Genomic DNA, 23,485 nt, shown 5'->3' on the forward strand with positions numbered 1-23,485 from the left:
CAAGAAACTCCCCAACCCCTATATGTCCTGTCTATCCAAATTAGATCGTAAGCCGTCTGAACAAGAACCATCTATTACATGTTAAATATACAGCGCTGCATACACCTTTCAGCGCTATAGAAATGATTACTAGTAGCAGTAATGTGACTATGCATGATGCTGAACAGTAAACATTTTTGAGAGCTTTCTGGTACAAACAATAGGTCAGTATTTAGAGGGAATTATCCAGATAATAGCAGCCATTATCTGGATAATGGATAATCACCTAGGAGATACACACTCTGGATTTTCAGTGGAACTATGTGGTTAGTTTGCTGAAAGTCCTTACAGACCACTTCAGTACTATTTGGATAGTGCATGGGTGATGTGTGTATGAAGCAGCTTTATGTTTGTATTTATTAGTGCTTTATATCAATTAAAATTTTTAATCATATGATTAATCACAAAAAGTGCACCCTCACATTTCCTCCTATATAATGCAATAGGTTGGGTATCTCCCTCTGTGGTCAGGTCTCTGTCTCCTCCTCCTCCTCCCCACCCCATGGTTGGGTCTTTCTTTCTCTCTCTCTCTCTCTCTCTCATTCCCTCCCTCTCTCTAATTTTTCATAGCCTGCCAGCAATGCTAACAATTAAAGCAGAGCACTGCTGGCAGGCTAGCCGGCTCCACAGCCTCTCATGGTCTCTTCAGTTCCTACTATACGAGAACAGGAAGTTACATCAGCTGTTCTAGCACTTTTGCATGAAGACAGTGCATTCAGACAGTGCAGTATTAGCTCTAGTATCTGAAATTTCATATGCTTCAGCAGCATTACCAGTTCACAGCCCTCCCCTTTGGGTTGGTGATGGCCCCCCTATCTTTACCAAAGTGATGGTGATAGTGGTGGCACATCTCTGCAGAATGGGGTCCAAGTTCATCCGTATCTGGATAACTAGTTGATAATGGCTCCATCCAGACTGGAGTGCGAGCAAGTAGTGGAGTCTGTGATATCCCTTTAGTGCCTGGACTAGATTGCCAATTTCAAGAAGAGCCTTCTCAGATGTTGGAATATCTGGGAGTTCAGTTTGACATGCTCCAAGGATATGTTTTTCTTCCCGAGCCTTGCAAACAGCACTATATAAATGATAAGTAATAGTAGTAAGACCCTGCCTGATAGTAGACCCAGAACTTCCAGAAGCACATGGTGCTCTAATTTTTGTGGCTTCAGGCGTTCCCGCCAGTATTCCAGTTCCACGTCGCAGAGGTTCTACCAGGGCTACAAGCAGAGGTTCATCCACTTCCCGAACAGCTCCATCTATGAAGAAGTTGCAATGCCACCAGGCTGGGAGCTGTCCCTCTACATATAAGGGGCAAGCTCTCCACGTTCCTTCATGCCTGGGTTCAGATTTCATCTGACCAGTGGGTTCTGGACATCATTCGGTTCGGCTACAAACTGGAGTGTCCCGCCTTTGACAGATTAGTTTGTTGACATAAGAACATAAACATAAGCATTGACTCTCCCATGGGGCACCCAGATAAGACGGCCAGGGTTCTGGTTACCATGAGAAGGCTGCTTGATATTCATGCCATAGAGCTGGTGCCGCCCGAACACACGGGCTCAGGGAGATACTCTATATTCTGTATCATGCCAAAGAAAGGCTCAGACAATTGGAGACCTATCCTGGACCTTACCCATGTGAATGCAGCGCTCAGAGTTCTGTGGTTTCATATGGAAATGGTTCAATCTGTCATAATGTTGGTAGTCCTGGGGGAGTTCCTAGCCTCTCTAGATCTGACAGAAGCCTATTTGCATATTCCCATCTTCCCGGATCACAGGAAGTTTCTCAGGTTTCATGTCCTGGAAAATCATGATCAGTTTTCAGCTCTATCCTTTGGGCTGGTGACAGTCCCTCACACCTTTACCAAGGTGATGGTTGTGATAGCAGCTCATCTGCACAAGATGGGATTGCAAATGCATCCTTACCTCGATAATTGGCTGATAAGGGCCCCCTCGTTGTTGGAGGGCCAGTGCTTAGTGGATCAGGTGATTCAAGTCCTGGAGGATTTGGGTTGGATTGTAAACTAAACTACCGCAAGAGCAATTTGACACCGACTCAATCCCTGGAGTACCTGGGAGTCCTGTTTGACACGGCTGTTGGCCACATCTGTCTACCAGAGGCATGCAGACAGAAGCTGTTCTCTCAGATTTCTTGTCTCTTGAGCAAATCAGCCCCATCGACGTGGGACTATCTTCAAGTCCTGGAATCTATGGCAACCACATTAGATGTGGTGCTTTGTGAAAAGTCCCACATGTGCCCTCTTCAGTATGTGTTGCTCTCCCACTGACGGATGTATTGCTCTCCCGTAGACGGATGTGTTACAGAAATGTCTTCCCTGGGCCAGCATGGATTGGAGGCTCTAGCCTTAGTCCCTCTCCAGGGGCATGCTTCTACGGATTTCATCCTAGGTGGTTGTGATGACAGACGCCAGTCTCCTGGGCTGGGGAGCCCATTGCAACTGTCGCCGATTCAGGGGCGTTGGTCACCCTCTCAAAAGAAATGTTCAATCAACAGGCTGGAACTGCGTGCCATTCGGTTGGCCTTGGTGAAATTGCAGAATACTGTCAAGGGTCAAGCGGTCAGTCTTCTTAGACAATGCCACAGCAGTGACATATGCCAATCGCCAGGGAAGCACCAGGAGTGCATCTCTAGGTCTGGAAGCTTGCCTACTCTTCCACTAGGCCGAGCACCATCTCTAGCTGTTCTCAGCAGCACCTGTTGCAGCAGTGGACAGTGTGCAGTCGTACTTCCTCAGCAGACAGACCTTGGACTCTGGCAAATGGGTGCTGTCTCTGGTAGCATTTCAGGTCATTGTTCAGTGCTGGGGTTGTCCTCATTTCAACCTCATAGCAACAGCAAAGAACAAGAAGGCGGATTATTTCTTCAGTTGAAGAGTCAAATCTGGAAGAGACAGGTTGGTTGCATTAATCCAGTCGTGGCCTCAGGGAGTCCTGTTGTGTATGTTGTGAGGTGGTTTCAGGAGACTGTGGATAGGCCAGAGGGAAAACTTCAGAGCAGGCCACAGGCAGTCTGCAATACTGCCACAGCCAGGGCCCAACAGAAGACCACCTTTAAGGTAGATTGGGGGGGGGAAGCAGTTTGTAAGGGAGGGGATGAGCAGAGCTGGAGGGGTCACGGGTGAGAAGCTATAGCCAAAGTGGGGAGCCCCAACAGTCTTGAGAAGAGTTTGGTGCTGATCATCACAAAGTTTGATGAGGGAGAGGTGCTTTACCAATGGGAAGAGAGAGAGAGAGCTAATGGATCCCAGGAAAGAAAGGAAGATAATGTGTACTGCAATAACTTTGCAATCTGTCTTTTGGGGGGGGAGGCATGTCAGGGGTATAGAGTGGATGTTCCTGCACATCATGCTAGTAATTTTTTTGAATGGAAGTGCACTAATAGCAATATTAGCACACAGCCATTAATAATAAAAGAAAATTAGGTTTTTACAGCTGTGGTAAAAATGGTCTTAGCATGTGGAAAAGACCCATGTTGTGGAGTGTTTTGGCCTCTTTTTATCACAGTTTAGTAAAATAAAACTCTTAATGAACGGTTATCTTCAGAGGACTATATGTTGCTTTTATATATATATCAATAATATTAATAAAACCCTAACCCTAAGGTTTCGTGATCCCTGCCGCCGTGCTTTCTGTTCCCTTGCCGAATTCTGTTATAGAACACAGTGGCAGGGAACACTCCAGAGCTTCTCCCCCTCCCGCCCTCACTCACCAACTGCTGCAAACACTTTCAAAGGAGCCTGGTGAGATCGCGGCCGGCTGTAGCAAACTTCGCAGGTCGCACAGCACCTTGGTAGCATGTTTCCTCTGACGTATGCGATCCTCACCAGGCTGTAAACGACCATGCTGGACCGGGGGAGCAGAGAAGAGGGACAGGGGGACCAGGGAAGAGATGCTACTGGACCGGGGGGAGCAAGGAAGAGGGACGGGGGAGCAGGTAAGGGGTGCTGCTGGACTGGGGGAACAGGGAATAGGGATCGGTGGAGCAGGGAAGAAGTGCTGTTGGACCAGGGGAGCAGGGAAGTGGGACCGGGGGAGGAGGGAAGAGGTGCTGCTGGACCGGGGGAGCAGGGAAGAGGTGCTGCTGGACCAGGGGAGCAAGGAAGAGGGACAGGGGAGCAAGGAAGAGGGACAGGGGAGCAGGGAAGAGGTGCTGCTGGACCAGGGGAGAAGGGAATAGGTGCTGCTGGACAGGGGGAGCACAGAAGAGGTGCTGATGGACCGGGGAGCAGGGAAGAGGGGCAGGGGGAGCAGGGAAGAGGTGCTGCTGGACAAGGGGAGTAGGGAAGAGGGACAGGGGGAGCACGGAAGTGCTACTGCACAGGGAAGTGGGGTAGAGGAGGGAAATGCTGCTGCTGCTGCTGCACAGGGAAATGGAGGGGGAGGGTATGCTCCTGCTGCTACTGCACAGGGAAGTGGAGTGGGGAGGGAAATAGTACTGGTGAGAAAAGGGGGCTGGGGCTGAAAGGGAAAATATGGGAGAAGGGGACTGGGGGTGGTAAAAATGGGTTTGGAGCTGGGGCTGAAAATAGGAGACATGTGAGGGAAAGAGGCTTTACTAGCACCCGTTAATGCAGGGCTGCCCAAGTCCGGTCCTCGAGATCTACTGGCAGGCCAGGTTTTCAGGATATCCACAATAAACATGCATGAGAGAGATTTGCATACCAAGAAGGCAGTGCAGACAAATCTCTCTCGTGCATATTCATTGTGGATAGCCTGAAAACCTGGCTTGGCAGTAGATCTCAAGGACCGGACTTGAGCAGCCCTGCGTTAATGTAACGGGCTTAGACAGGAATATCATGAGAATCGCTCCCAAATGCTTATGCTGCAAAATTCTGAAGTGCATAAGCGATGAATATTTGGAGATGAAGCAAATTCTGTTATCCCAACGCCCTGTGTTTTCTTGTAGGCCAACATAATTTAAGCTATCTCCTGATATTCATTTGTCCTATACAAATAAATTCCTCCTGGTAATTATTTTTTACATTTCCTGAATTTTGCTGAGTAAAAATTTCAGTCTTATGCAATACCTTCATCTTTAGTTGATAATCACAGCCATCAGTGAGTTTACAAGTAATGGATTATTTGGAATAAATATAATTGTATAAGTAATAAGTATAGTTGTTTAGCCACTGTCTCTTTGCCAAATAACTGTCACCCCCTCCCCCCCGACACACACACACGTAAAAAAAAAGTTTCCTGTACATTTGAATAGTCAATCCCATCTCGCAAGATCTTTTGTAGGAAGATTCATTTGCATAATTTTGCTCCTCCTCTCTTACCTCTAATCTGCCCTCCAACTTCCAGTTGTCTTCCTACAAGTGAGAGCATAGGAGCTAGTCTTTTCTGCTCGTGCTTATTTATTTGTGTGACATCAATATTTTTTTCCACTGCTTCGCTTACTTTCATCCTGCAGAGGATCCCCTTGGGGGGCCAGCTCTGGCTGCAGGAGATTGCAGACTTAGGGCAAAATCTGCTTCCACAGGGTTGCTTGCTTTTCAGTACACCTACCTGGACATCCTGCATTCTCAGTTTGGAGCTCAGGGACTGTTCCCTTGGAAGCATTGCTCATCACAGATTCGTCTGCTAGTGGGTTTGAGCGCTGAGTGGGAGGTTTGGTTGGTAGTTCTGGGTTCCTCCATCTGAAAAGTTCTTGGCTGACCTGGACCTTCTCTCTGACATCAGAATTGACACCGGGGGAAAGGCTTGTGGGCCAGCGACGTACAATTGCTGCATGTACCTTGCCCTTCCCTGACTTGTGCCGGCAGTGGGGGATAACTAATGGGGAGGTGGCGGGGGAGGAGAAATTAGCAGTGGGTCAGCTTGAGGGCAGGCAGGCTTTGGTGTGGGTTGGCTTCAGGGGAGGGAGGAAGGAAGGGGTAGGTCAAAGGCTGGAAGGCAGTGAGGGGGAGGGAGCACAAACTCGGGACACAGAAGGAAGGTAGGGAGGAAAGGGATACTAACTTGGAACATAGGAAGGAGGGAGGGAATAGAAAGGGACAATTGTTGGGCCTGAGTGTGTGAGTGAGAGGGAAAGAGATGGTGCACATGGGGACAGGAAGAGGAGTGAGGTAGAGATGCATGGGGAATAGAAGGATGAGAGGGAGAAATGTTGGATATGGTGGTGGAGAGGGTAGATTGAAGGGAATGTAAGGGGAAGGAATGTTGGGCATAGTAATGGAGGGAGAGATGTGGCATGGTGTTGGAGAGGGGTAATAGGAGAAATGGGCATGGGGCTGGTGGGCAGTGGTGAAAAATGATCTGGGGGATGAGAGAGGAAGAAAGGTTGGACTCATGGAGGGACAGAGAGAGATGTTGGTTAGGGCAGTGATTCCCAACCCTGTCCTGGAGGAACACCAGGCCAATCGGGTTTTCAGGCTAGCCCTAATGAATATGCATGAGAGAGATTTGCATATGATGGAAGTGATAGGCATGCAAATTTGCTTCATGCATATTCATTAGGGCTAGCCTGAAAACCCAATTGGCCTGGTGTTCCTCCAGGACAGGGTTGGGAACCACTGGGTTAGGGAATGGAATGAGTTCTGGAGGAGAGGAATCATGCAGGAGACAGAAAGAAATATATATATATTGGATGCACAGTCAGAAGGAAGTACAGAGACTCATGAAATCACCAATGATTTTATTTTCAATGGAATGATCAAAATGTGTCAGTTTTGAGAATTTATATATGCTGTCTATATTTTGCACTATATTTGTCTATTTTTCTATAGTTGTTGCTGAGGTGACATTGCATATTTTAAAGTCATCTGCCTGGACCTCTTTGAAAAAACCCAAATATAAATAATTAACATTTTATCTTCATACAGTGTGCTTTGTGTTTTTATAATTTTGTGGTTACCATTATGTATTAATAAGATTATATTGTGTGTATATGAAAAATGGATGGAAGAAATTGCATTATAATTAGTACTATGGGGTGGAGTCATGGGCAGAGATTGGGTGGATCTGGAGTGGAGATTGGGTGGGGTACTCGGTTGGTATTTGTGAGGCTTGGGGGTACTTGGCTTGAAAAGGTTGAGAAACACTGCTCTACAGGAATGGTTGTCTGGTTTGTCACACACTGGAAGTTGGAGGGCAGTCTAGAGGTAAGAGAGGAGAAACAAAACTATGCAAATGAAGCTTCCTACAAGAGATCTTACGAGATGGGATTGACTACCCAAGTGTTTAGAAATAGTTAAAAAAAACAATTGTGAAAACTCTATAAAATATATCTTTGCCATTCATTTGTATTAGCATATCTTTGATGTCATGAAAGTTCTTCCTGAATTTACTTTTTATTTTCTGGTTTTATGATTTGTCTTTTCTTATTAAGGAAATAACTTGGAGTCAAAATTAGAAAACAAAAATGGTACAGCAACGCAGTACTTGCAGATTTGTGACAGCATTGCCACAAATAAAGCCCTTAAACAAAAAGCCAGAAAGAAGAGGAGGGGAGAAACAAGGCAGTGGCAAACAGGTATGCCCTAGTTTGGTAGAACACGGGGAAGCAGTTTTTGAATTCCTACCCCAGGACATATTGCATATGCACCATAGTGTAAAAAAAATAAAATAAAAAACACTTTTATAAAATGTTTCTCAGATCAAGTTAGATACTGAGTGAGAAGGGCAATGGTAAATGGAATTCATTATGAGGAGAGAGGTATCAGTGGAGTGCTTCAAAATCTCCTTTGGTCCAGTTTTATAAGTGATATTTTAGATGGTTATAGAAAAAAAGTTTATCTTTTTGCAGATAATAGAAATGACTGCAATAAGGTAGTTAATGCAGAGAGAGTAGAAAAATTGTGGATGCTCGAGAATGTTTAAGAGCTTGGCAGTTAAAATTCAGTGCAAAAATTATGCATTTGGTACAGAAATCGAAAAGATTGTCACTTAATTGGAAGATGAAGTGCTAATAATATACTAAACAGAAATGTGATCATATCTTGATCATGCTTGACCTCAGGGTATTAGAAAAGTACAAGAAATGTCAGCAGACAGAGCAGAAAGAATGATAGGGTGCATTGGGAAAAGTATTAACATTAGAAAAAGGAGGCAATAATACCTCTGTATAGGGCATTAATGGGACTTTGTATGGAGTATTGTGTCAGTTCAAAAATGAAATATGGAGATCAGAGGTATTCTAGAGAGGCTACATAAATGTTAGTTTTCACAATAGTCCTTTTAATAGACAACTTAAATGATTTTTAAGTATATGTTTCATAAAAGGGAAAGGTACATTGTAGACATTAAAATACCTCAAAGGTATTAAATGATGCAAAGAAGCAAGCGTTTTTCAATGGAAAGAAATTTTTAGAACAAGGGATCGTGATAAGCGGCTCACAGGGGGGTACACTCAGCAGTAACATAAGGAAATATTTCTTCACAGAAAGGGTGGTGGATGCTTGGAACAGCCTCCCAGTGGAGGTGGTGGAGGCCAAAACAGTAACAGAATTCAAGAAAGCATGGGGTAAGCACAGAGGATTCTTACATACAAAGATGTGAGAATAAAGCCTGAGAATCGAGTCGGTTGTATGGTATTGTATCAGGAATGGATAGACTGTCTGGGGTTTGCAGTCCTTATCTGCTGTTGTTTTTGATGTTCTTCTATTTCTCTCTTTAGGGACATGATCATAAATTGATTAGAATTCAGATATATTCTGGCCTTTAGATTTATGCCATTCAATTTTATGATCATCTGAATTTAGTAGCTTTGATTTAAACAAACAAAAGGATACCTGCTTTATTTTGAAGTATTTTCCCTTGGTATTCATCAGACTATATATTCCTGCTAGTAATTGTTAGGTTGCAAAGAGTCTAGCCTAGTTTAAATGCTGATGAATTGTATCGGCTGGATTTAAACACCCCCTTTTTTCAAGCTGCACTAGAGATTTTTAGTATGGGCCAGCGAGATAAGTGCTCTGACACTCATAGGAATTGCCATGTCAGCCCATGCTAAAAACCTCTAGTGCAGCTTGATAAAGAGGCCCTAAGTGAAAATAGACATACTTTGGGGGTAACTTTTTAACTGCTTGCATTGGTGAAACATATTCAGGTACTTTGAAGAATTTTCAAAATAAAAGTTCCTGTATACTTTCCCTTTGAAATTATCCTGGGAAAGATACCTGTATGTATTTACATAGGCTATAGAAAGTCTACACCCTTTCCAAAATGTTCACTTTTTGTTGGTTTATAGCTTGGAAGTAAAATGTATGTATCCATATATCCTACCCTACAGTAGTGAAAGGAAAAATATATTCAAGGGCAAGCAGGATGAAGAATATTTTTACTGTTTGATGACATCACTTATGGTATCCAATGCAGAAACACACCCCGATGTTGTTGTTTTTAGAAGTATTTGGAAGTGCCCGTCCCATTGTTCATACACATGTCTTCCTACCTGCTGTTGTTGCACTGGACCATAAGAACAGCTATACTGGGTCAGACCAATGCTCCATCTAGGCCAGATTCCTGTTTCTAACAGTGGCTAGTCCAGGTCACAGTGCCTAGCAGAAACTCAAATAAAGTATTCCCATGTAATTTCATTGAGTGTCCCCTAGTTTTTGGACTTTTTGAAAAGGTGAAAAATCGATTCATGCATTCTCGGTCTACACTAGAGAATGACACAGGGAAAAAATTTGTCCCCGTCTCTGCCCCATCCTCGTGAGCTTGGTCCCCGCCCCGTCCCTGTAAACCATCTGATCCCATCTGCACAAACCTCAAATAGTTTTTTTTAATACTGAACTTATTTTATTAAAATATAAAAAGAAACAATATTCTGTACAATTGGCATTTTATAAATCAGAGTTCTGGCTGCTGAACTAGAGGAAGAGATCTTCAGCTGGCAGGGCTTTGTTTATAAATGTTTATCAATACAGCTACAATACTACTTTATCCTAAAGCAAAGTAAAGAAATAGAAAATTTTTCTACCTTTGTTATCTGGTTTCTGCTTTTCTTATCTTCTCATCTTTCTCTTCCTCCCTTCCACTGTCTGGCATCTGCTCTGATTGTATGCCTCTACCAGAAACTGTCTGCCTCTCCCTTCCATCTTCCCCCCCCCCCCAATTGTTCTGGCACCCATCTTCCCTCTGCTCCCCCCATGGTCTGTCATCTCTGTATTCTTCTCTTCCATCGCTCACTCCCTCTCCCAGGTGGTTTTTAGCATCTCTCACCTCCTTTCCTCCCTTCAGGCACATCGGGATGCAGGGTTCGGTGAACATGTTCTTGTTGCATCCCTTCAGGGATCCCACCCATGATGGGTATTGCTTTGGTATGTACCATCCGTTTCTGTGTTGGTCTGGAGGGACGCTAAAGAAGGAGAAATTAGGTCCTTATCTGCCAATTTTCTTTCTTTTAATCCCTCCAGTTTGGCACAGGATCCCGCCCTGTCATTTTGTTCGGTGTTTTTGGGTTTGGGTTTTATCTGCAGGATTTTTTGGTTGTTGGTGGTTTTGGGGAGTTTAAAGAACAGCAGCATTTGGTTTGGCTGGTTTAACTGGCAACTGTAGGGCGTTTCTGAAAGGTTCCTGTTCTAATCAGTATTCAACAGTGTTTTTCCTTTGGGGTCCTTTTATTAAGCTGCGGTAAGGTTTTAACATGCTGTAACCAGACAGGCATGGTGCCTGACCTGGTTCCAGCTAACGTTCCTGCTAAGACACAAAAGAAAACCCGGAAGGGAATGGACAAGGGTTGTTCTAGGGATGATTTTCAGGTTAACCACCAGGGGGAGCCTGAAATCTCCAAGGATATGCTGGAAGAGCAGTATCTAGGTCACCACATGAGGAGCCCAAGAGCCCCAGGCAGCAGCAGGTCTGCTGACTCAGGTAGAATAGGGCGTGTTCCTGGAGTACAAAAACCAGCAGCTGAGAGCAAGCAGACAGGCAGGCTAGGGAGAAGGTTCAGACCTCTCCTCCCTGAGAGTCTCCTTGGGCCAAGCAGGGATGATACAGCCTCACCTATGGAGGTACAGGAGGCTGGAGAAATGCTGGAGGAAGTTCTTTCTGATGCTGATCATCCAATGGAACTTGACAACCTGCCTGAGGAAGTAAGTCCTTGTGAGGAAGCCATGGAGGTTGGTCTTTCCATCAGCTGCAAGTCCTAATTGGCAGAAACAGTGAGTGTGTTTTCAGCTCCCTTTGATTGAAAGTGACTGTGTGCTGGAAACTGAACCTTTTGGCATTTTTTGCTTTACTTTTCTTTTGCTTTTGTGAAGCTGATAGTGTCTAGTTTGGGTGAGGTTTGTTGTTACCTGGGAGGGCATTTTGTAGGCTATATTATAGCTAAATGAAAGCAAACCTGTGACACTCTCCTTTGCCTGGCAGTTTAGTGTAGGGCTGCCAGAGGCTTCACTAGAGGAGCACTGTGTACAGTGAATTCAGTGACTTGAACTCTATTTTTGCACTAAACTGTACAACTTGTTTGGGAGCAGGTTGCATTGAGCTCTGAGGTGAGCCTTACCTCAGGGAAGGATATCCTGAAAAGGAAATATCAAGGAAGGCAGTTGAGCTTTATTCTTGGAACTGTTTATTGCTCTCACTTTTGAGTTTGGACTGCTTGAAGGTTTATGGTTTACTTACCTGTTTGTTTGTATTCATGATTTTCCTGATTTTTATGTTTGGAAAGAATAAACCTGAGGTATTTTGATTTACTTCCTTTTTGGAACATTGTGGGGTTTTTTTGTTTTTTTTTTATGGTGTCAGCCCAAGCCTGCAGGGTGACTCCAGTCCGGGTCACACGCAAGTGCTAGTATATCTCGTAACCACTGAGGGGTGCTGTTGAGTCCCGTTCGGACCACAGTACGGGTTACAACGCGTAATACCGCGCTAGCCACTAACGCCTGCATTGAGCAGGTGTTAGTTTTTTATCCAGCTGCGAGTGTTAGCGTGTGATGAAATGTCCGACGTGCTAACCCCACTAGCACGGCTTGATAAAAGGACCCCTTTGTCTTCTCCATGTAAGTGTGGAGTTGGGATGTTATTGTTTTCAGCCTCGTTGTTTCTCTGCTTGGCTATTCGTTAAGACTGAGTGTAATAGGGACTGCACAGCCCACTTGTACTGTAGCCAAAAGTCAATGTCTCAGTCTCCACCTGCTGACAGAGGAGCGTAAACCCATTCATTTCTGTGCCAGTCTGGAGGGACTAAAAGAAAGAAAATTAGCAGGTAAGGACCTAATTTCTCCTTATTCTTCCTAATGTGCATCACTTATCACCTCACTTGTCATACCAGTTTCCAAATCATTTTTAAATATGTTAAATAGCACCGGTAACAGTACAGAACCCTTCGGTACTTCACTATTTATCTTCTATTATTTACTCCTCCAGATCAGTCTTAATTTTTTCACAGAGCAGTGAGGATGCTATACCAATGTCTTCTCTCAGCTTGCGTCTTTCTTTTTTGATGGTTATTTATCATTTGGTTTTTCCACCATCTCCCATTATATATGTGTTGTATGGGACTAGAATTCTTAGTCAGATTTTTGACATTTATAAAGCTTTCTTTACTTTTTTGCAGCTCATCAGGCTCCCTTAGGCTTTAAACTTCTCGCTCAGGTTCTCATTTTCATAATTGAGCTGTCAGTTTCACATCGGCTATTTTTTTATTTTAAGACATGCACTTGGTATACTCATAATTGGTATCTGCAGCGCTTAGAGCCTGTTCAAAATTATTATTATTATTAAAAAAAAATTTTTTTTTCCAAACTCTGTATTTGGATGTCAAAAAGATGAATTAAAGATAGTCTTAAACATTGCAAGTAAATTTTTGACACCAATAAAGACAAGTCCGGTCCATTGATTTTAGCACTGGAGGAATTGGTCTCAGTGGCTCTAATAAGCTGCATCGGTATTCAGATGGTGTCCACCTGCCTTGATATTGGGCATTGGTAGTGCCCATCAGGATTGAGCATCCTCCAATCCCACAGAAAGGCTGAGGAAAGAATTGTTTTCATCCTTGGCACCAAGGGACCCCGATGTTAGACAGAGGCCAAGAAGCACCTCAACCCACAGTGCCAAGCGCAACAAGGCATCAAGATCTTCACTATCCTTGAACCCCCTGACCATGAGGAGAGTTTATCCTACTGGGAACTGAAGAGTTGTATTGGTCTCCATTGAGTGAGACCAAGCCATTGTTCGTCCCCAATACTTCCCACAGTCATGACCACATTAGTTGAGCTCCAGCCTTTATCACTGGTGGCCTTTGAAGTTCCATCTTCACCATTCTGTGGTAGTAGAATCCACTCTTAAAAGAGCCAAGTGTTCTCAGATTTATTCCTTGGTGCACCCCTCAAAGGAAGGCTGAGTCTTATGTGAAGCAATTTTTCCAAAACACTATGCTTACTTCCCATATAGTTTCTTACCAGCTCTTACTGAGCATGAACTTGTGGAATGTTGTGCACAGTTTGGCAAAAGTCACACTCCTCCAGGGAAGGCTGAGAAATTCTGTCAGCTAGTAGCCAAAAAATGGGAGTTTGGAAAGCACATGGGCAGGCAACCTATGATGCTTTTAGGATGGCATCCAGATCCTTCACCATGAGTACTGGGTTGTGCAGGCTCACCTGGCTGCATATCTCAGACTTAGATTCAGGAGAGGCTGGTGGAAGTTCCATGCTGAGGTGATGGTTTTTTACTGACAAAGAATGTTCTGATATCATCAAGTTACTTTACCTGCCTACTCCTGGCTCAGCCTCCACATTCAGGAGGTATAATTGTGGAGGACAATGGCAAAGCTGTTACTCCAAAAGGCATAGGTAACCCTCACCCTCTGAACTACTCCAGAACAACCAGGGGGTTTCACTCCCACCTGAGACAGCAGAAGTTCTAGCATTCGCCCCAGTCAAAGCAAAGGATGAGCATTTGACTGGCTCCAGGACATCATAGCCACAATCCTAGTAATTGCCCCAGACAAACTTCTAGTAGGAGAGAGGCTGAACTTTTTCCAGGAAAGGTGGTCCCTTGTAACCTCAGATTGGTGGATTCTTAAATTATTCTGGACAGGATTAGTCTCTACAATTGGAAATTGTCCCTCTAAATTGCCCTTCAAGAGGATCAAAGTTAAAACTCTCAACATCAGGAATTGCTTACAAAGGAACTGTCTTCCCTCTTGCCTGCTGATGCGGTTGAACTCATTCCACCAGGAGAAAGAGAGTAGGTTTTTATTCCAAGAATTTCCTGACACTCCCTCTCCCCCTTCCCCTCGCCCCCTAAAAAAAACAGGGAGACTTCATCCCATCCTAGACCTAAGAGATCTAAACAAATATCCGCTCCAAAGGGCGGTGAATGACCTTGTCCCCGTCCCCGCAGAGACCACTATTTTTTCTTCCCCGTTTCGGCGGGTTACCCGCGGCTACTCGTGGCTAGCCGCGGGTATCAACCACCGTGTCATTCTCTACTAGGCAGCCTACGCCCTATGATTTAGGAATAAGACTGACTATGCTCTCTGGACTTAAAGGATGCATATGCCCAAATACAAATATCCAGTCTCAGGAGGTATTCTCATATTCTGAGCAGGAAACACCACAATCAGTACTTTGTACTGTCCTTTGACCTTGCCTCAGTACTCAGATTGTTCATAAAATATCAAACAAAGAACGTTGTTGTGGGTTTTATCAGCCTAGAAAATAAATTAATGAGCTTAGGAGGGTGGAGTTGGATTCTAGATCCCAAATGTATTCTGAAGGACTGTTTGATTAAATTGGCTGTCGCATTGGGAATCTTGTTCTAGACAGTACTGCAGTATGAATGTATGGAATCAAGACACACAGGTTGATCTCAGGTGAGCAATTGACATAACCATGGTTTTGATGTTGTGAACCATGACGACCCTGCAGAGTCAGTCCAGCCTGGGCATAAGAGATGCAGCAAGCCACTCAGAAAGGGTCTGTCATTGGTAAATACACTCTATCTTGTTGGAGTCAAAAGAACAAAGCTGGTTGAACTTTCTAAAAGCTTTAGCTTGCTCCAGATAGAAGGCCAAGACTCCCCTTGATGAAAAAATGTTGGCTGAACAATGAAATTCCAACACTACTTTAGGAAGGAACTTAGGATGTAGATGCTTTTTGGCAAAGGCCTGGATGATCTTATGGCCAGTGTGTAAGATCATCGTCGTCTCAAGTCCTTACCAGACAGCAGAGCTTGAATGGCTAGAAGCCAGAACTGGCGCTCCTTTCGAGAGGGGGCCTGCAATTTCACCAGCATACCTCATGAGGCTCATCTCAGAGAACCTATCAAGGTTCCAGATAGAGATATTCTAGAAGCCAGAAAATCCAAAATAAAAGTTCCTGGGTCACGACGACAGCCACAAAGTCGCAATGATGCTAGGCCTCCAACTGTCCTTCAGAAAATTGGGGATCAGCTCTCAGACTTTCTGGAGGCCTGGGAAAGCATAACAGCAGATCATTGGGTCTTGAATATTATCAGAGAAGGTTACAAAATAGAGTTTGCATACCCTCTGTCCAACTGGTTTGTGGATTCTCCGGCGGGCCAACCAAATCAGGCGGTTCAAATCTGGACAATGTTAAACAGATTGCTAGATATTCAAGCCGTAGAACCAGTTCCGGAAGAACGCTCAGACAGATACTCGATATACTTTGTCATGCCCAAGAAAGATTCCGACGACTGGAAGCCTCATTCTTGATCTCAAAAATGTCAGTGCAACCTTGAGGGTTCCGCGTTTCTGGATGGAGACGGTGAGATTTGTCATTGCAACAGTCTAGCGTGGAGAATTTCTGGCTGCCTTGGATTTCACAAAGGCTTATCTCCACATTTTCCCAGCACACTGAAAGTTATTATTGATTATGTACCGTATTTTCGCGGATATAACGCGCACCCGTGTAAAACGCGCACACGGGTATAGCGCGCAGAAATCACGATGATATGTACAAAAACTTTTGTATACCGCGCTCACGGGTATACCGCGCATGATGCCCGACGCTCCTTTCGCCCGCCCTGACTTTCCGTGCGCTGTCCCGACTCTCCGTTCACCCCCCCTGACTTCCGTGCACTGCCCTGACTTTCCGTGCGCTATCCCGACTCTCCGTTCACCCCCCCTGACTTCCGTGCACTGCCCTGACTTTCCGTGCGCTGTCCCGACTCTCCGTTCACCCCCCCTGACTTTCCGTGCACTGTCCCCCCTTGAAGTCCTGTCCCCCCTTGAAGGTCTGTCCCCATCCTGAAAGCCTGATGCCCCCCCCCGACGTCCGATACATCCCCCCCCCCCCGGCAGGACCACTCGCACCCTCACCCCGACGGACCGCCGACTCCCCAACAATATCGGGCCAGGAGGGAGCCCAAACCCTCCTGGCCACGGCGACCCCCTAACCCCACCCCGCACTACATTACGGGCAGGAGGGATCCCAGGCCCTCCTGCCCTCGACGCAAACCCCCCCCCCCCAACGCCCGCCCCCCCCCCAAGAACCTCCGCCCGTTCCCCAGCCGACCCGCGACCCCCCTGGCCGACCCCCACGACACCCCCACCCGCCTTCCCCGTACTTTGTGTAGTTGGGCCAGAAGGGAGCCCAAACCCTCCTGGCCACGGCGACCCCCTAACCCCCCCCCGCACTACATTACGGGCAGGAGGGATCCCAGGCCCTCCTGCCCTCGACGCAAACCCCCCCCCCCCCCCCCAACGACCGCCCCCCCAAGAACCTCCGACCGCCCCCCCAGCCGACCCGCGACCCCCCTGGCCGACCCCCACGACCCCCCCACCCCCCTTCCCCGTACCTTTGGTAGTTGGCCGGACAGACGGGAGCCAAACCCGCCTGTCCGGCAGGCAGCCAACGAAGGAATGAGGCCGGATTGGCCCATCCGTCCTAAAGCTCCGCCTACTGGTGGGGCCTAAGGCGCGTGGGCCAATCAGAATAGGCCCTGGAGCCTTAGGTCCCACCTGGGCTCCCGTCTGTCCGGCCAACTACCAAAGGTACGGGGAAGGGGGGTGGGGGGGTCGTGGGGGTCGGCCAGGGGGGTCGCGGGTCGGCTGGGGGGGCGGTCGGAGGTTCTTGGGGGGGGCGGTCGTTGGGGGGGGAGGGGGGTTTGCGTCGAGGGCAGGAGGGCCTGGGATCCCTCCTGCCCGTAAAGTAGTGCGGGGTGGGGTTAGGGGGTCGCCGTGGCCAGGAGGGTTTGGGCTCCGGAAGTCGGCGGTCCTTCGGGGTGGGGGTGCGAGTGGTCCTGCCGGGGGGGGGATGTATCGGACGTCGGGGAGTCGGCCGGGCAAGAGGGCTTGGGCTCCCTCTTGCTCCGATCGTGGATGCGGGTGCGGGTGGGAGCGCGTGCGAGCGGTCGTTCGGGGTGGGGGTGCGAGCGGTCCTGCTGGGGGGGTGAATCGGGCGTCGGGCGGGGTGGGAACTATGTTTAAAAACTTTTGTATACCGCGCTCAGGCATATAACGCGCGAGGGGTATGCGCGGTAGGTAAAAACGCGTATAACGCGCGCGTTATATCCGCGAAAATACGGTAGTTCTATTTTCTGATTTTATTTAGTTTTAATTTATCTTTTAAATACATGTGAACCGCATAGATGATTTGCCAATGTGGTAAATCAAATGTTGAATAAACTTGGACCATGCAATATTGTTATAATACATGTGAATTTACAGCCTGTTTTACAAAGCCGCGCTAACGGCTGTCACCCGGCAATAGCCCCAAAGCCCTTTAAATCTCTATGGGCTTCTGGGCTGCTAGTGCGGCTTTGTAAAACAGGCCCTTTGAGTCAACCACCTCCTAATAAAACAGAGATATAGTGCAGCAAATAAATGTGCATTATTAAACCTAAAAACTATAATCATGAATATCAAACATAGTCATAAGTTAATGTTTTGTGAAAAAATAGTGAATAAATTGAAAGGAAAGAATGGCAGGATGAAGCTTCTTTATAGATGGTATAAACTCTTAAGACTAAACCAGAAATTTATAGTAGCAACTCAATAGGTTATGAATCTTGAAAATAATAACAGAGCAAATATCAATCTTGCACACACAAAAAAACCTTACACACAAAAAAACCTTAGCATTTATGAAGAACATTCACTCATGTTAAACTTAACTAAGTATATAGTTGAGGTAATCCCTTAACATGAGCTTTCCTAATTATTTCTCGAATCGGTAAAAACACTACCATAATCCCAAATGCAAAATACACCATCTGGACTCCTGGGGAAAATGCAAGACACATGAAATAGTTGCATTTTAGATTTTTTTTTTTTTTTTTTTGTCTCCATACAAAATATTTCCCCCTGAAAAGTGCAGTGTTTTGATAAATGAGAGATAGTTCATCCTTTAAATGTTACATAATGACACAGCAAAATGTGAAAATATTCAAGGGTATGTAGACTTGATATAGCCACTTAAGCTTGTAAATTTGTACAGGTTCTTTAAAAAAAAATCACATATTTTTGAAAATGCAAATGTTGCATAATGTAGTTCAAAACACTACTTGGAATGTCTTCTTTCCCCTGTAGAAGATAAAATTAAGTATAAAATTGCATTATGCATGTACTTCTACCTGCATGCAGATGCCTATTTCTTGAGATAAATCAGTGTTTGTCTGTGGAAATACTTTGAAAATTACCTTCTGAGGATAGTTTAGATACTGTTGATAGACTTTGCAGATGGTATATTTACCTTGGAAACTGTAGCTAGCATGCATATTTGCACCTGAAAACACGTGCACTTTCTATTCCTGAACCTAATCCCACCCACTTGTTTATGTGTAGAAAAAATAGTGCACATAACTGTTACTCAGACTTTTAGATGGTTGGGAATTTTTGAACTGTGTTTTTATATGGGAACTCATATATTTACCCACATAAAAACTTCTGAATGTTATCTTTAAAAATGTATGTATATAGCTGTGAATTTTGTTCTACTTGGAAGTTCTCTGAAAATTTTAATTATAAAACAGTATTATCAGTCTTCAGTAGTTTTATTATAAATATGTAAGTTTATATGTAAGAATATTTGAGTATGAAAACTGAACCATGTTTTTGCCATTCTTTAGTAAATCTAGTCTAAAAAGAAATCTTCATCTGCTTCTAGAAAATTCTCAGTGCTTCATTTGGTTCACTTACTCAAAATTGCAATTATATTAGCTTTCTCTAAAATGTAGTTCTTTTTGTAGTTGCTTTACAGACTGTAAAATACTGTTTTAGACATTGTGATTAATACCTTCATGCAAAGTAATTTGACATTTTATGAATTGTCTATAATCTGATTGTGAGAATGTAGGGCTTATGTAAAAAATGTAATAATCAGAAAGTAAATACTATCACTTTCCTTATATAATTTTTCTTTTTGATCAGCTGTCATCATAGGTCCTGATGGGCAGCCATTAACTGTCTATCCTTGCCACATCTGTGGAAAGAAATTCAAATCCAGAGGGTTCTTAAAAAGGCACATGAAGAACCACCCAGATCATATGATTAAGAAAAAATACCAGTGTACAGACTGTGACTTCACAACTAACAAGAAAGTCAGCTTCCATAATCACCTGGAAAGTCATAAGCTGATAAACAAAGTTGATAAAACCCATGAGTTTACAGAATACACAAGAAGATATAGAGAAGCAAGTCCACTGAGTTCTAATAAACTTATACTTCGGGACAAGGAACCTAAACTACACAAGTGTAAATATTGTGACTATGAGACTGCAGAACAAGGATTGCTTAATAGGCACTTGCTTGCAGTTCACAGTAAAAATTTTCCCCATGTTTGTGTGGAATGTGGAAAGGGATTCCGTCATCCTTCTGAGCTTAAGAAGCATATGAGGACCCATACAGGGGAAAAGCCATACCTCTGTCAGTACTGTGAGTTCAGGTGTGCTGACCAGTCTAATCTTAAAACACATATAAAAACCAAGCATGGTACAGACTTGCCATATAAATGTGAACATTGTCCTCAAGCATTTGCAGATGAAAAAGAGCTTCAGCGGCACACAGAGTTATTTCAAGGACATAAAACCCATCAGTGTCCACATTGTGACCATAAAAGCACCAATTCAAGTGACCTTAAACGGCACATTATATCTGTCCACACCAAGGATTTTCCTCACAAGTGTGAGGTATGTGAAAAAGGCTTCCATCGGCCTTCTGAACTCAAAAAGCATAGTGAAACCCATAAAGGTAAAAAAATACATCAGTGTAGACACTGCGATTTCAAAACGTCAGATCCTTTTGTACTTAGTGGGCATATCCTTTCAGTTCACACCAAGGACCTGCCATTTAAATGCAAAAGGTGCAAGAGAGGATTTAGACTGCAGAATGAACTGAAGAAGCACATGAAGACTCATAGTGGAAGGAAGGTCTATCAGTGTCAATATTGTGAATACAATACAACAGATGCATCAGGTTTCAAGCGCCATGTAATATCAATACACACAAAAGACTATCCACATAGGTGTGAATATTGCAAAAAGGGATTCCGTAGGCCATCAGAAAAGAACCAGCATATAATGAGACATCATAAGGAAGCTATAATGTAAGAAGATAAAATATTAAGAAAGAAACAGTTTAGAAGTTGATGGTATACTTGTTGGGGGTGGGGGGATCTCATGAACTGCTTCTCCTGGTTTCAAAGCTTGATATTAAATCATAACATTCTTTGTATTAATAGTCTTAAAAGTATTAGGGTTGGCAGGGAATATTGTAGTCCTATGATTGTTGCTTATCAGAACCTAAAAAACACCGTAAAATGGTTGCAGAAACATGGCTGAATGTCTTTTAATTACCTTGTATCTTATAGTATAAGGAATTAAGCTGCAGAGAAAAAGATATAGAATGATTCATTTTATCACTAATGATATTTGTTTTACTCATTACAAAGGGGTTTATTAATAATCCTTTTCAGTACAGTAACTAAATCTGACCTTTTTATGCAATTTTGGGGAGGGAGTCTAGATGGTGATTGTTCAATCTGTCAGTAGGTTTTTACATTGTGCCTGGAAATTGTATTTCAGAAACAGACTGAGTTTTGGGTGTCTGTTCCATTTTAACATTTCAATGGGAAACCTTTTTGTTTCCTTTACTTGTTTAGGTTCAGTAAGTACCTTTTAAAGAGTTGCAGAGCTGCTAACCTATTTTATTACAGGATATATTTCAAGTATAGCATTATGTTATAAGGTCAGAGGAATGTGTTCCGGTGCTAGTTAAAGTGTATATAATTTCCTTTTTTAAAAAAATCTGATACTACAGTTGAATGTTGTTCAGTATGGCACATGTGGTAAAAAAGTATCTTTTGAATCTAATGGGTTTTTTAAATAAAAGAAAAAAGAATACAGCTGATGGTGTTGAGAGTGTCTCGGCACTTCTTTCCTGCTATATGATATTATCTAGAAAAAAAAATTAAAAATGGTTCATAGAGTACCAGTTTTCCTAAATGACAGTAAATGATGCATTTTCTTTAAGGCTGTACAACAGGTGTCCTTCCAGTTTTGCCTATGACTAGAAACTTCTGAGCATCAACGTACAATTGCACCTTTCATTAATTCTTGAAATTATATCATAATATAAAAACCATGCATTTTCGATCTGTAAGGTATTTATACAGTATTTAACCAGAACATAATGCTGCCATTAAAGATGGGAGGTGGATCTTCAGTTTACAGTGTATACATTTAAAATATGCATCCCTTTAAACAATGCTTTGTGTTAGCATGCAGCAAATCAAAATGGCGCTTAATATAACAAGCTGGTCTAGGGCTATTTAATGAAAAACCTGTTCATAAATGTTATGCATATAATGTGTACCTTTTTGTTTTGTTTTGCTTTTTGTTGTTGTTGTTTTTATTTTTTTTGTTTGTTTTTCACTTTAGTTGCTTCATGTTTGCACACAGCTGTCCACATGGTAGATTTTAACTTCACACTATATTGTGGCTTTGTGTTTCAGATAATGTTCATCCTTTGTTTTTGCACCAGATGAGAATCAGTTCCTTGAGAAATTTTTTTTATATATTTCTAAATTTCAGAATACTAATTCTGGAAAAAGCTCTTAGAAAAAAATGTGTGGTTTATGTGGCTGTAAATGATGTACACGCTGTAAAATAAGATTGTCACTGTTATGTGGGATTATTATTTCTAAATGTGTTACTCATCGTAATGAACATACAATAAAAAGCATCTCTTGCCCTCAGTTTCTTTGTGATATTTCTGGTTGTCCTCTACTTTGATGGGATAGTTGGTCATGTATATTGGAATCTTAGAGAAGTAATACTTAAATCTCTCTACTTCAGTTTGTACTTCATATTTAAAGAAAAATATATATTTACTTGATTCACCCCCACTTTTATCAAGCTGCACCACCAAGCAGTGTGAGCTAGATGTCGAGCTGCCCATAGGAATAGAATGGGCAACTCGGCATTTAGTTTTTGCTGCTTGGCAGCACAGCTTGATAAAAGTGTGTGGGGCATGTCAATTTGCATTAATTGCCTGGTAACACAAAACTTAAATTCTCATCTCTACCATATAGTTATGTTTTTGAATTACTCTCAGGGACCCTAATATACATCAATCACCTTTCTCCTTACCCCTCTCAAGAACAAAACAAGAGGTTTCTTTTGGCCTTTCTCACTCTGTACTTCCCATTTCAACCCCTAGCAAGGCAAGGGCTTCTGTAGAACTACGGTAGATCCTACATCTTCACAACCCATCCCATTTCACCACTCCCTGCCAGAAATAACTCCCTAATTTTCCTCCCAAACTGGATCTATCCAATTGGTTAGTGGATTACATTTTTTTCCATTTATATTCAGGAAGGCTTGACTCTTGAGGATCATAGTTTATTATTTATAGTCCACCTTTACAACTTATAATGACAGAGCTATGGCATTGTCAGTATCCCCACTCTATAAAGGAAATTTGCAGGGCTTCCACATGGACATCAGTTCATATGTTCATATCCTATTGCTGTTTTGAGAAGGACTCCTATTGCAACAGTAGGTTTAGCCTCCAGAATTTCTTTAGAAATTAGAATCCAACTCCATCTATCCTAGGCCAATTTCTGTTCCAGGCTACCTTCCAAAAAATGGAAAGGGCTTCTTGCTACCAAACACTGTGTTGGAAATGTGCCTCTTATAGCACATTTTTTTCTGTTGAAGGCAGCCTTTGTGAGGAGTTGCTATCCTTGTCTTGGACAAAACCATGTTATTTACCTGTATCAGGTGTCATCCATGGACAGCAGGATACAAGTCCTTATACACATACTCACCTCCCCAAGGAACTGTATTCTACTTTTAACTAATGGATAGACTGAGGTGGTCTCATGTAGCAGTATCAGGTGGTAAATGGCACACATGCATGCTATAGTGGCTTAAAAAAAAATTAGGTACAGTAAGCTGGAATAACATCCATTGAATCTGTTATGTCACCCATACTGTTGAGACTGGTGTCCTGCTGTCCATGGCGAATATCTTCTACAGTAAAGTAACTTGGTTTTCAGACTAATGAATGAAAAGAA

At 43.5% G+C, this 23,485-nt stretch overlaps 1 protein-coding gene across 5 annotated transcripts in view; it reads left to right on the top strand.

Moving 5' to 3' along the window:
* The window catches only part of ZNF711 (zinc finger protein 711), a 142,008-nt gene extending 119,850 nt beyond the window's left edge, over positions 1 to 22,158 (top strand). For 4 of the 5 annotated variants that reach the window (XM_033945406.1, XM_033945407.1, XM_033945409.1 and 1 more), the window contains exons 9-11: positions 7,387 to 7,530; positions 8,440 to 8,520; positions 19,339 to 22,158. In XM_033945406.1, the coding sequence (XP_033801297.1) occupies positions 7,387 to 7,530; positions 8,440 to 8,520; positions 19,339 to 20,516 (1,403 nt within the window). In that variant the 3' untranslated portion in view covers positions 20,517 to 22,158. The remainder of the gene's footprint in view (positions 1 to 7,386; positions 7,531 to 8,439; positions 8,521 to 19,338) is intronic. The other variant, XM_033945410.1, reaches the window with a different exon arrangement.
* Positions 22,159 to 23,485: the final 1,327 nt, after the last annotated feature.

Source organism: Geotrypetes seraphini, chromosome 5 (assembly GCF_902459505.1).
Source record: "Geotrypetes seraphini chromosome 5, aGeoSer1.1, whole genome shotgun sequence".
Taxonomy (NCBI): Eukaryota; Metazoa; Chordata; class Amphibia; order Gymnophiona; family Dermophiidae; genus Geotrypetes; species Geotrypetes seraphini.